General features: G+C 46.0%; 1 protein-coding gene across 1 annotated transcript in view; it reads right to left on the bottom strand.

Annotated features, from left to right (window-relative positions):
* Positions 1–13406, bottom strand: part of cep112 (centrosomal protein 112) — a gene marked incomplete at its 3' end in the record, with an annotated part of 173272 nt that overhangs the window by 73401 nt on the left and 86465 nt on the right. The window contains exon 15 of the mRNA XM_079520878.1: positions 11051–11130. Coding sequence (XP_079377004.1) covers positions 11051–11130 — 80 coding nt within the window. The remainder of the gene's footprint in view (positions 1–11050; positions 11131–13406) is intronic.

The following is a 13406-nucleotide window of genomic DNA, read 5'->3' as shown; positions in this document are numbered from 1 at the left end:
AAGCCTGATACCCAGTACTCATGTAGTCGTACTCAGTACATGGAAAATGTCCCCATACTCTGATCCGACACCAATACATCCAATTTACAGTAAAATAAAACTGTCTAAAAATACAACATACGGTAAACAGTGTCTTAAACACAATTCTTTTCAGAATAAAGGCACTAGAGTGCAAAGCAGATGGGCATATTTTACTCTGAAAAGCCCCGGCTTCCGTTACCCCCCCCCCCCCCCCCCCCCCAAAAACCGGGAGTCATAATCTTCCGTTCTTACCTCACATGTCGCTGGTACACCTAAAGTCTCTCTAGAAGCGTTTATACTCACAACGAGATGCTTCATGAAGACAGAAATGAAGACAGAACATTCTATTGGAGCCGTAAACAAGGAAGTGAACGGCAATGCGCGAATGGACAATAACATTTTCTTTATCTTTATCTTTATCTTTAACACGCGAGTACGGTGCAGACGGAAAGGCCAAGCACACACATTTTAATATCAATAAAAAAGACCTAAGGAAGCCTATATACACGTCCAAGGCACCCTGTGGTTTTCATTCCCAGGATGTGTCCTGGGAATAAAAAAAGTGTTACAAATCTTATTATTGTGGAAATTGAACATTACAGTATCATTACAGGAGTACAAGGCATAACAATGAAATTAAATTGGAGAAAAATGTGGGGAAAATAAGTCAAAGTCAAAGTCAAAGTTGTACGATTTGTCACACACATTACCGCAGTGAAATTTGTTCTCCGCATTTGACCCATCTATTGGAGCGGTGAGCCGCAGCCGTGGCACGCTTGGGAATCATTTGATTAGCTGAGTGCCAAGCAGGGAGCCATTGGGTCCCATTTTGACAGTCTTTGGTATATGACCCGGCCGGGGATCGAACCCCCGACCTCCCAGTTTCCGGGGCGGACACTCCAACCACAAGGTCACTGTCTGCTCAACAAAAACAAAAAAGTACTCATATCGGTACTTGGTATCACGGCGAGTAACGTAGCCTATACGTGTAGCCTGAGTTCTTAATTAGCCCAGAGCGGGCCATCGACGTGCCACTCTGCGTTTATCCGCCTTTAACTATTAACGAGGGATCGTCTGGCTCGTTAAGCCACTCTAACGAGGGAGATAATGTATGCACGGTTTGAGAGCTCCGTCTGTCTGTCTGTGGCCTGTCCTCGGTCGCCACACAGACAGTCGTGACAATGACAAGCACAGACAGGCAGAGTCCCTCTGCACCGTTTACAGCTGAACCACGCTAAACACTGCTGAACCACGCTAAACACTGCACTGCTGCGCGCACACACACACACACACACACACACACACGCACACACACGCACGCGCACGCACACACACACACACGCACACACACACACACACAGAGCCACCCACTTTCCAAAGCATAGGAACATCTCTTTCTCTCTCATTCTCTAATGCAGGTGGGCATGCACACTCAGAGAGAGAGAGAGAGAGAGCGAGAGAGAGAGAGAGCGAGAGAGAGAGAGCGAGTGAGAGAGAGGGGAGAGACAGAGAGAGAGAGACAGAGACAGAGAGAGAGAGAGACAGAGGAGAGAGAGAGAGAGAGAGAGAGGAGAGAGAGAGAGAGAGAGAGAGAGGGAATTAAACACAAACATGTATCATCTTCCTTTCAGAAAGCGCTTCATGGAAACTGGGCGACGGCAGTGAGATTTCTAAAGTGCCTTAGAGCCATTCCACGACGAGGGCACATGAGGCAAATGTTATAGTATTATTATATTTGTTTAAATAAATAAATAACACATAATTTATTCCACATAATCCTCTGCCTTCTGGGTTTGGCCATTGTTGTTGTGACAGAATCGTTTAAAGCTCCTTAACCCGTTTTGGGCGGGAACCCCCTTTTTGGTGTTTTTAAAAGCATTATGTTATACTTTATAGCTATTGAAAAATAGCAGATCTACAAGCTCATAGCGCGGCACCGAGTGCCGCGCTATGAACTTGTAGGTCTGCTATTTATTTATTTTTATCGTGAAAATGTGCCTCAAATCTTTGAATATGTATTATTAGAGAGTGAACATTTTAACTTGAATCTTTGCTTCTGGGGGGAGGTCCCTGGAACAACATATTTTCAGATGGGGGGGGGGGGGGGGGGGGGGGGAGGCATATTACATATAATCTTTGGAGTCCTTGACATGAAATATTGAGCACCACCACTGATACAGAAACATGGATTTTTTGAGACATTTCTTTAAATGTCGACGTCAGGCCTAAATGGGTTAAGGGGGTGGATGATGATGATGATGATGATGATGATGATGATGATGATGAAGGCACCGCAGCCGTCCAGTCCTGGGCCGGGGCTTGTGTTGTTATTTTTTTGGCGGCCGCTGCGAGACGAGAGCCGGCGGAACAGAACAGAACAGAACAGAACAGAACAGAACAGAACAGAACAGAACGGAACGGAACGGAACGGAACGGAGCGGAGCGGGGGCTGAGCTGGTGGCGGGTTTAATTGTGCGGAACACACTGTGCAGTTTCATTAGGGACCGTGCAATCTGCCTCTGACCCAGTAATGTGGCCCTGTGTGGGACTCACTACCCCGAGGAATGTCACTGACTGGATGGATGGATGGATGGATGGATGGATGGGTGGGTGGTAAATGGTAAAATGGTGCATTTATATAGCGCCTTTATCCAAGTCGCTTTACATAGATTGTGTAAAGCATTCACACGCACATTCATACACCGATGGCGGCGGAAACCATGCAAGGCACCAACCAGCACATCAGGAGCAATTAGGGGTTCAGTGTCTTGCTCAAGGACACTTTGACACTGACTCTGGGGGAGCCCGGGTTTGAACTGGCGACATTGCGGTTAGCATCCAGCCACTCTACCCCTGAGCCACCGCCGCCCCATGGATTCATGGGTGGGTGGATGGATGGATGGATGGGGCTTTAAGCAACTAGTCGACAATTCAACTAGTCGACTAGTAAATCCACTAGTTGACCTTGCTGGTACTATAGTTGACTAGTTGATAAGAAAAACTGTAGGCCTCAAGATCAGCTAGATTATAGTTATAGTCACCAATGTACAAATATTATTTTAAAAAAATACTTTATTTTAACATAAAAGGGAGGCCTAGTTAAACGACTAGTCGACTTGTAAACTAGGCAACTATAGTCAACTAGTAAAAATCACTAGAAGTGAAAGCCTTACTGTATGCTAGCGCTGCACTGCTGGAGGGAAGGGACGCACGGAGGTAAAGGAGGGACAGAGGTAGGGAGAGAGTGAGAAAGAAAGAGAGGGAGGGACAGACAGAGCCACAAAGAGAACTAGTGTAGAGACCTGAGGAAGACAGAGACAGATGCAGAGAGAGAGAGAGAGAGAGAGAGAGAGAGAAGCTCTTGGGGAAACCCACAGAGCAGTGATGGTGTGATTGTATGGTGCATTCATATAGCGCCTTTATCCAAAGCGCTTTGCATAGATTGTGCATCACATTCACCCATTCGCCTGGGAACCTTCCGAAGCGGCCGCTCTACTGCCACCCCTATTTTGCCATGGTTTCAGAGAAGCAGAATGGGTTTGTGATGGTGTGAGCAGTGATGGTCGCTCTGGATTAAGAGCGTCTGCTAAATGCCTAAATTGTAAATTGTAAATTGATGGTGCGATGGTTTCAGAGGCTATAGCAGAATGGTTTTGTGATGGTGTGAGGAGTGATGGTGCGATGCTTTCAGAGGCTATAGCAGAATGGTTTTGTGATGGTGTGAGCAGTGATGGTGCGATGGTTTCAGAGGCTATAGCAGCATGGTTTTGTGATGGTGTGAGGAGTGATGGTGCGATGCTTTCAGAGGCTATAGCAGCATGGTTTTGTGATGGTGTGAGGAGTGATGGTGCGATGGTTTCAGAGGCTATAGCATGGTTTTGTGGTGTGAGGAGTGATGGTGCGATGGTTTCAGAGGCTATAGCAGCATGGTTTTGTGATGGTGTGAGGAGTGATGGTGCGATGGTTTCAGAGGCTATAGCAGCATGGTTTTGTGATGGTATATGGAGTGGTGGTTTCAGAGGGTAGCGGACTGGCTTGGCAGCGGCACACAGAAGCAGCAGAATTAGCTCAGTGACCTTTCAAAGCATTACACTGCAGGGCGTCTTCATTAGCTTCACCAAATGCCACATCAGTCGGCACCACTTCTTCTGTTTCACAGCAACACATAACGCGCCGCTACTAATGGCGCGAGCCGCGGTTGTATTATTTGCCTTGGTTTTAAACAATGTGTCGTCTCTAAATCCCTTTCTTTTCCACAGACCTGGTAAGGACCCCGTCCAAAGGAGGGGATTATTCACGTCAGCTTTTACTCTCATCGCGTTTACTCTCTTAGGTTGAAGCACTTCTAAGATTTAAAACAAAGCATGCATTATCCTCAAAATAGGCGCTCCTCGTCTTAACAGTTTCCCTGCTAAGGACGACATCTGACGAGCTATAAATGTGATTTTTTTTTTTTAAAGTATCAAGGCAACGCCTGCGGGCTTTGGCTCCTGCTGTCTTTTTGCAGAGCCTTTGGTCGGAAACACAGTTTCTAGCCTTCACAGTCGCTCTTCATCCTCACAAACCTGAAGCGATGGGTTCGTTTCCATTCCAAGCCTCACGAGAAAAAGAAAAAAAAACAACATTCTGTGAGAGAGCAGCAAACACGGGTTCAGGAGAAGTGTGAACCTTCTAAGGCGCGGTGGTTAGCAAACTTTTCCTTTTGCTGGGAACTCCCTCAAGGACCCCTTGGGGTGTCTGTACCCTACTTGTACATCATGTTCTGACTATAGGTTGTTTTTTAACTTCATAATGTATTTTCCTATTTTTGGAAATGCCTCCAAAGAAGGGGGACTAAATGATATGCTGTTGTTGTCGGTCAGAAAGCTCAGTTTTCCATGTTTCAACTTTTTATGTTACATGAATGGTAAATGGATGGTGCATTTATATAGTGCCTTTATCCAAGGTACATTACATAGATTGTGCATTGCATTATCACACACACACACGCACACACCCCGATGGCAGTGGAAAACCATGTAAGGCACCAACCTGCACATCGGGAGCAATTACTAGTTCAGCGTCTTGCTCAAGGACACTTTGACGGTAACTCTGGAGGAGACCGGGATCGAACTGGGAACCTTGCGGTTCCCAAGCGGCCGCCCTACCCCCTGAGCCACCGTCACCCTACTTCACCATGCAGAGAACACAGGGTAAATAAAATATAATTATTATTATCACACCCGTGAGGGGCGCTCTTATCATCATACATCATAATACATCATCTAATTCCGGCCAATGAGAATTTGCATCATTTTATGCAATGTCTGTGTTCACCAGTGGCGTGCACAGACATTTAGAGGGGCAGGTGCTCAAATGGAAAAAAGGGCACTTTGTGCAGCGCGTGGAACCGGCCGGTTGCCTTAATAGTGTGAGATTTATAGATTGTGGGGCCTAAATAATATATTAGAAGCTTTTTATCAAGAATTGATCAATGTTACCATGGTCCACATACTGTACAGTGTAACTGTACAAAAAAAGGAAGAAAAAAAAGGCACATTGCCAAAAGGTCAGGGGGTGCTCTAGAACCCCCTAGTGTCTATCTGTGCACGCCACTGGTGTTCACACAAACACTCAAAACTGTCCATTCCTTGTCAATGGCATTTAATGTTAGTGTTGGGACAAAGTTAGTGTTTAGAGGATAGCGCCCCTCAAACATGGGTTGCAAAATCGTGGGATAAACATAACAAATAAAAATAATATGTAATAAATGGCTGATTTGTAGATCGGTTACTGAAAATAGCCGATCGACATGCTCACAATGTGTCTGCCACTATACACAGATCTACATGCTCACAATGTGTCTGCCACTATACACAGATCTACATGCTCACAATGTGTCTGCCACTATACACAGATCTACATGCTCACAATGTGTCTGCCACTATACACAGATCTACATGCTCACAATGTGTCTGCCACTATACACAGCTACATGCTCACAATGTGTCTGCCACTATACACAGCTACATGCTCACAATGTGTCTGCCACTATACACAGCTACATGCTCACAATGTGTCTGCCACTATACACAGCTACATGCTCACAATGTGTCTGCCACTATACACAGCTACATGCTCACAATGTGTCTGCCACTATACACAGCTACATGCTCACAATGTGTCTGCCACTATACACAGCTACATGCTCACAATGTGTCTGCCACTATACACAGCTACATGCTCACAATGTGTCTGCCACTATACACAGCTACATGCTCACAATGTGTCTGCCACTATACACAGCTACATGCTCACAATGTGTCTGCCACTATACACAGCTACATGCTCACAATGTGTCTGCCACTATACACAGCTTGGAGATTGGCTATTTTTGGAACATGACACACTCAGCCAAAGGCATACAATGACTGGATCTCTGCTCCACTAGTCCCTCCCTAACATTTTAGTCTAGTTATGTGTTGACAAAATTGTTAATATAGTCATAGTTATAGTTATCGTAGCTTATGGCTTTAATTTAGTTTCCGTCAGTGAAAAAAGGTATAAGTCGACTGACATGTTTGGTCATAGTTTTAGTCTACAACAGCGTAGACTAAACCAGGTTCCACCAGTGGTCCTTGAGGGAGAGTTGCTTACCAAATGGACCCTTATAGATTATAGATCTTTAACTCTTGAGAGTATAGAATGACATTTGGTTTAATTTTACACTCTCAAGAGTTAAATTATTGTTACAACATTAATACTTAATTTACAAGAACACGACTAGAGAATGTAGATTAATTGTAATTTTGATCAACGTTTGATCTGTTATCTCTCCTATAGGGCGGCTGTGGCTCAGGAGGTAGAGCAGGTCGTCCAATGATCCCTGGGTCGGCGGTTCGAATCCCGGCTCCTCCTGTCCACATGTCGAAGTGTCCTTGGGCAAGACACTGAACCCAACATTGCCTCCAATGAGTCGGTCGGTGTGAGCTCGCCACCATTGGTGTGTGAATGTGGGAAGTGAGGACGCGGGCGTCGGCTGTTCGCCGCTTCACCTCCCAATGTATGAATGAATGAACCATTGTAAAGCGCTTTGAGCACTTGGAAAAGCGCTATAAAAATGCAATTCATTGTAATGTGAACAAAATGTTATCCAACGCTGAAAACAATATTCCAAAGGTTTGGGTCTGAGAGGCTAAATCTCATCAAATGGTCGTCCGTGGCTCAAATGCCCAATAAATAATGGACCGTGATATGAAAAAGGGTTGAAAAGCACTCGTCGACAAAACGGACACCGCCTGCCGGCCGCCACACAAAACGGACACCGCCTGCCGGCCGCCACACAAAACGGACACCGCCTGCCGGCCGCCACACAAAACGGACACCGCCTGCCGGCCGCCACACAAAACGGACACCGCCTGCCGGCCGCCACACAAAACGGACACCGCCTGCCGGCCGCCACACAAAACGGACACCGCCTGCCGGCCGCCACACAAAACGGACACCGCCTGCCGGCCGCCACACAAAACGGACACCGCCTGCCGGCCGCCACACAAAACGGACACCGCCTGCCGGCCGCCACACAAAACGGCAAGTCTGACGAAAGAAGCAATGAAATAAAAATCATTCAAGAGCTTATTAATATGCTGCCTTGGATTCTTCTTCTCCAGACCAAACATGTGCCTCCCACGTGCACGGGGGGTGGGGGGGGTTGACCTGTCTGCGACACGGCGAGGACCGGACTGGGTTATAAGACTCCAACAACACTGTGTTCAGCCACATGTCACCGTGCAGCCAACACAGCCACACATCAAAGACAAAACCTCTGGAGCGTTTTAAAATGGGGGAAAAAAAGGGCCAGCGGATCAGAAAAGCATCGCTGCTGTGATCTGGAACAATTCAATCAGTGGCTCGTTGTGGGCACCCGTTTTGGTGTTAGCATTATGTTATGCTTTAGCTATTGAAAAATAGCAGATCTACAAGCTCATAGCGTGCCACCGAGTGGCGCGCTACGAGCTTGTAGATCCGAGATTCCGATCACTTGAAAATGGCGCGATCGGATCGGGACCACCCTAGCAGGAAGCCAACTACACCCACACCACCAACACCAGAGAGAGAGAGAGAGAGAGAGAGAGAGAGAGAGAGAGAGAGAGAGAGAGAGAGAGAGAGAGAGAGAGAGAGGGAGAGAGAGATATATGGAATGGAATGGATGAGTGGAGAGTAGGGGGCGGTGGATGGTTAATCTCCTAATTGACAGTTTTATTACCATCCATAAATGAAGTGACTCAGCAACATCCAGTGAAGATGAGTGTGTCATCCTCAGACAGCGGACAGTATGGCTGCTGTCTGTCGGCTGGAAACCCTGTATGTCCAACAGCACCACCTTTAACCCCGGAGCCCATTATATACAGATGAACCTTCTTCTAATGTAAATCACTAGTTCTCACACTTCCAAATGGTAATTGGTGCATTCATGTTGCACCTTTATCCAAAGCGCTTTAAATTTGTTGATTGTTGCACTAGATTCACCCATTCTCTCTCTCTCTCTCACACTCACACACACACACACACACACACACACACACACACACACACACACACACACACACACACACACACACACACACACACACACACACACACACACACACACACACACACACACACACAGCACCGATGGCAGGGGGGAAACCAGGCATCAACCTGCACTTCAGGAGCAATTAGGGGTTCAGCGTCTTGCACAAGGACACCTTGACACTCTGTTTTGATGCATTATTATGACATAAATGAATAAAATAGTGAAAATACCACAACTACAAGCTTGTATGATGAAAAATTGCATTAACCCATTTTGACAGGAGATCAGATTCTAAAAATGTCTTCTACATCCTGACAGTTTTCTGAAAAAGCTATGTTTCTATGTCAGTGGTTCTTCGATTTTTCAAAAATAGCAGACCTACAAGCTTGTAGCGCGCCACTCGGTGGCGCGCTACGAGCTTGTAGAAAAAGCGAAACCGAATCCAGGTCTGGTTAGTCGCGGGCGTGTGCACATAACGAGCACGCCGCGCGCAACAAATTCACGGGACCGTGCTCACGTAAATACGCTTGCGTTGTCGCACCGCGAATTCTCCGAGCAAAAACGCACGAAGGTCTCATTGAAAATGAACTATAGGCGCGTTTTATCGCTCCTCGTTTGCAAGCAAGGCCCTTAGAACATCAGCATACAGTTGGAGGCCATCGATATTGTCCTTTTCTTTTTGCTGAGGTTTGCGTGATCTGCGCAAAAGGACAGTTAACCCATTTTGGGCGGGAACCCCTTTTGGTGTTTTAAACATTATGTTATAATTTAGCTATTGAAAAATAGCAGATCTACAAGCTCATAGTGCGCCACCGAGTGGCGCGCTACGAGCTTGTAGGTCTGCTATTTTTGAAAAATCGTGAGAATATTTATTTCAGAAAACTGGAGGATTTAGAAGGATTTTTTTAAATTTTGAGGTCAGGCCTAAATGGGTCAAATGATAAGGGACAATATCGGTGGCACCCAACTGTATATGGAGATACGTAGTTTGTGCCTGACAGACAGCATGTCTGTCTCAGACACATGGCTGACGTCTCCCTAACTGCATTCCTGCGGTGTGTGTCTATAACCATGCACATCTGGAGCGCACGCACACACACACACACACATACATGACATGCCGATAGGCTGGCGTGGAGATACACTTGGCTAAGGAGGATGGAGCAGGACCACACACACATATACGCACGCATGTACGCAGCACAAACGCACGTACACGCCCACCCACACACATATGCAGTAGTTTCGCACACAAATAAGCACTACTTTTTGCACAATTTGTTTTTAGAAGCACTTAAGCCCTACAGTATATTCCTTGTTGTACGATACACACACACACACACACACACACACACACACACACACACACACACACACACACACACACACACACACACACACACACACACACACACACACACACACACACACACACACACACACACACACACACACACACATCGAGACACGTTTCTTTAAGTGTTAAAAGACATGGTTTGGTTGCTGTTTTATGGCGTTAACAGGCATAACCAAACCAAAATGGACGCCAGTACGGTTTGAGATTGCCTCAAAATGTGCCGTGAAGTTTGAAAACAACATGGCTTCTTTGAAATGTGCAATCCGCGTGCCAGGCTGAGTAACTGGGTTCTTATCAGATCTCATTCAATCTTAAAAATAATTAGATTTGTGACGGACATCGTCCTATAATTTCATAATCTTTCACGGCAGGTGTGTGATTGCGCGAACGGAGCGGGGCGGGCCAGCGTCATTCGGCTTGTTTTCTAAGTTGTTCAACGTGTGAAAGCGAGCAGACATAGACATACCTGAGTGCTTCTTCCAGTTGGGCTGTTCTTCTTCATACCATTATACACACATACAGACATACCTGACAGTACGTTTTAACCCATTCTGACCTGAGGTGGCGCGCTATGAGCTTGTAGATCTGCTATTTTTCAATAGCTAAAGCATAACATAATGCTAACACCAAAAGGGGTTCCCGCCCAAAATGGGTTAACAGCGGGAGACCTTAGAGACCAACGGCGAGCGTCGCTTGAATTTCATTGGCTATCGCCATGTTCCTCTGCCCACTTTTCGACCATCTCCTGTTCGCCTGCTATCGCCTCTATCGCCAGTAGTTGTCGGGTCCCATTGACAAATAATGCACTTCTGGAAAATTTGTCTGGCTGTCGCCCACTGTTAACCCATTTTCACCTGAGATCAGATTCTAAAAATGTCTTCTACATCCTGACAGTTTTCTGAAAAAGCTATGTTTCTATGTCAGTGGTTCTTCGATTTTTCAAAAAATAGCAGACCTACAAGTTCATAGCGCGCCACTCGGTGGCGCGCTATGAACTTGTAGATCTGCTATTTTTCAATAGCTAAAGCATAACATAATGCTAACACCAAAAGGGGTTCCTGCCCAAAATGGGTTAAAACGTACTATGAGAGCTTCTTCATACTGTACAGACATACCTGAGAGCTTCTTCCAGTTGGGCTGTCTTCTTGGTCGTAAGCATTCTCTCTTTCTCCGCTTCCTCGTGGACGGCCTGGACCTGAGAGACGGAACACGGAAGAGAGAGAGAGCGGTAGAAAGAGAGAACGGAAAGAGATTAGATTAATTAGCTCAGATAAGACATCCTTTGTTACCCGCAAAGGAACATCATTTTTGCTTGGGTCAATAGAGCACCCGAAGTCTGACGTACCTAACACATTACTACCTGGATTGCTTTTTTTTGTTAGTTTTTTTTCTGAATTTTATATCGCATCAAATAAGAACTGTGTTGCAAAAATAATCAAATGATGCCAGAGGTTTGTCTCATATTGATATGAAGACTTAACTGAAGGCGAGAAAACGCTAATGTAATTTGCCGCCGCCAAATTAGTACAATATCCACCAGAAACAGACAATCAATCAAATATGACTAAACAATTACAGAGCCACCTCCCCCACAATATCGCCGACAGAGTTTGTTTATTTTGAAACAATAATTCTTACACGAGACAATTTTAAGACGGGAGAAAATACTTCCGCGACCCCAGGGGATGAACGAGTGACATCAGGACTTCGGTTACTCGTTTGGCCGTAATAGACAGCAGGCAAGTGCATCGCATTACGACTTAATCTGTTTCACTCGTTTATGTATGTCATTGCTATTGTTTCATTGCCTCGACAAGGCGATGAAACAACAACAATGACAACCCGCGGGCTTGTTGTGCGCTGTCATAATTCATTCTGTTATTGCATTGTTGTCTCGTTTAATCATTGTCTTTTCAAAACGGCACACACGAGCGCTCTGTAACGCCGTTAAGAGGCGTGCTGTGAACATACTGTACAGCTGTGCCATTGTGATTATTATGGAAGAGAGAGGCAGAGAAACATAGAAGGAGATGGAACGAGAAGGGTGTGAGAGAGAGAGAGGGTTAGAGGGAGGGGAACCCGCATCAAACATCACTCAACAGACTCTCCTGCCTGTGACCCTATCCACCTGGCCACCTCTCCGCTGCAATATCTCTTCATCATCATTATCATCATCAGCACCCATGTGGGCCTACCTCACCCCCCCCCTCTATCTAGAGCGATGGTGACCATCTGGGCCCCTGCTGTGTCCAGATACCCTGCCGTGGCCTCCCAGCTGCCACATGTCTCCTTTAATTGAAAGAGAACGCTATACAGAGGAATGGAAAAGAAGAAACGTCTCGACACAGAGAGACGACGGCTATACCAGAGAAGAACCAGCCAACGACGCCTCCATCATTTATACCATTTCAATCTCGAACCCTTTTAGCTGAAAAGGGACTCGTTGTCGGGCCGGACACCTTGTTATGTCCATTTTAAAACGTGCAAAAGCAGTGGAAATACCCCTGTATACAATGTGTTGTGTTGTGAGCTTGTAGATCTGCTATTTCCACTATTTAGCGAAGGTGGTTGAAAGCGTGTCTTTGAACCAAACGAAAAGTATTAACACTCCCATCGCCAAGGACGAAGTACTTTGTCCTTTCTATTAGTAACGCCCGTCGCCCAGGACGAAGTATTGTCCAAAAGACAAAGATTATTGATATGAGAACGGATCGCATGGCTCTATAGCCCAGGCGCGCCTGCTGGGCAATCCTCGGTGACGCGCAAGAGTGAGACGTCATCGAAAAACTCCCTCCTCTGTTTAGCTGATGAAAACGAAAATCTTAAAACGTTCATAACTCGCGATCTAAATCATCCCGTCTTTTTATGAAAAAAGATCCTGTGTTAGACGGCGCTCCGCGGTCCAGTCGCTAGTCTCGATAGATTTATTCTTGTCTCCCGTTGTTGTCGATCGACTCTAGAGTGGTGTGGCTATATTGTTAGCTGCTACACACACATCAACAACTTCCTCCGGTCCGTCCGGAAAAGGGGTCCGTGTTTATAAATCGAATGGGCGCATGAATGTAATGGATTAAATAACCCCGGGCAATTAAAGTGTTAACTAAGTGATGAATTGATAACTACTTTATATCCATTGGAACTTTTTGTCCTAATTTCCTGAAAAGTATAACCATTTTGGACATACGTTTTTTTTTTGGAACAGCAAAAGGGCAAAGGGTTATAGTTGCTGCACGCGCCCCTGGACGCTTTCAAGGACGCGAAAAGAAAGAAGAAAAAAATTAAATAAAAACAGGATGTGGTTGAAAGAGGGAGAGGGTCCTGGGGGGTGGGGGGGGTGGGGTAGAAAAATGGCAGAAGACATCAAAAGCACACTACAGTGGCTCTCATACAGAGCAGTGAAAATGAAATGACCCCCCCTGACCCCTGATGAAAGGGCTCCGGAGGCCCCCGCAATAGCTCTCCCCGCAGGTG

This window comes from Electrona antarctica (assembly GCF_951216825.1).
Source record: "Electrona antarctica genome assembly, chromosome: 14".
Lineage (NCBI taxonomy): Eukaryota > Metazoa > Chordata > Actinopteri > Myctophiformes > Myctophidae > Electrona > Electrona antarctica.
Note: the sequence above shows the minus strand (reverse complement) of the source record. Positions and strands in the feature narration are given on the sequence as shown.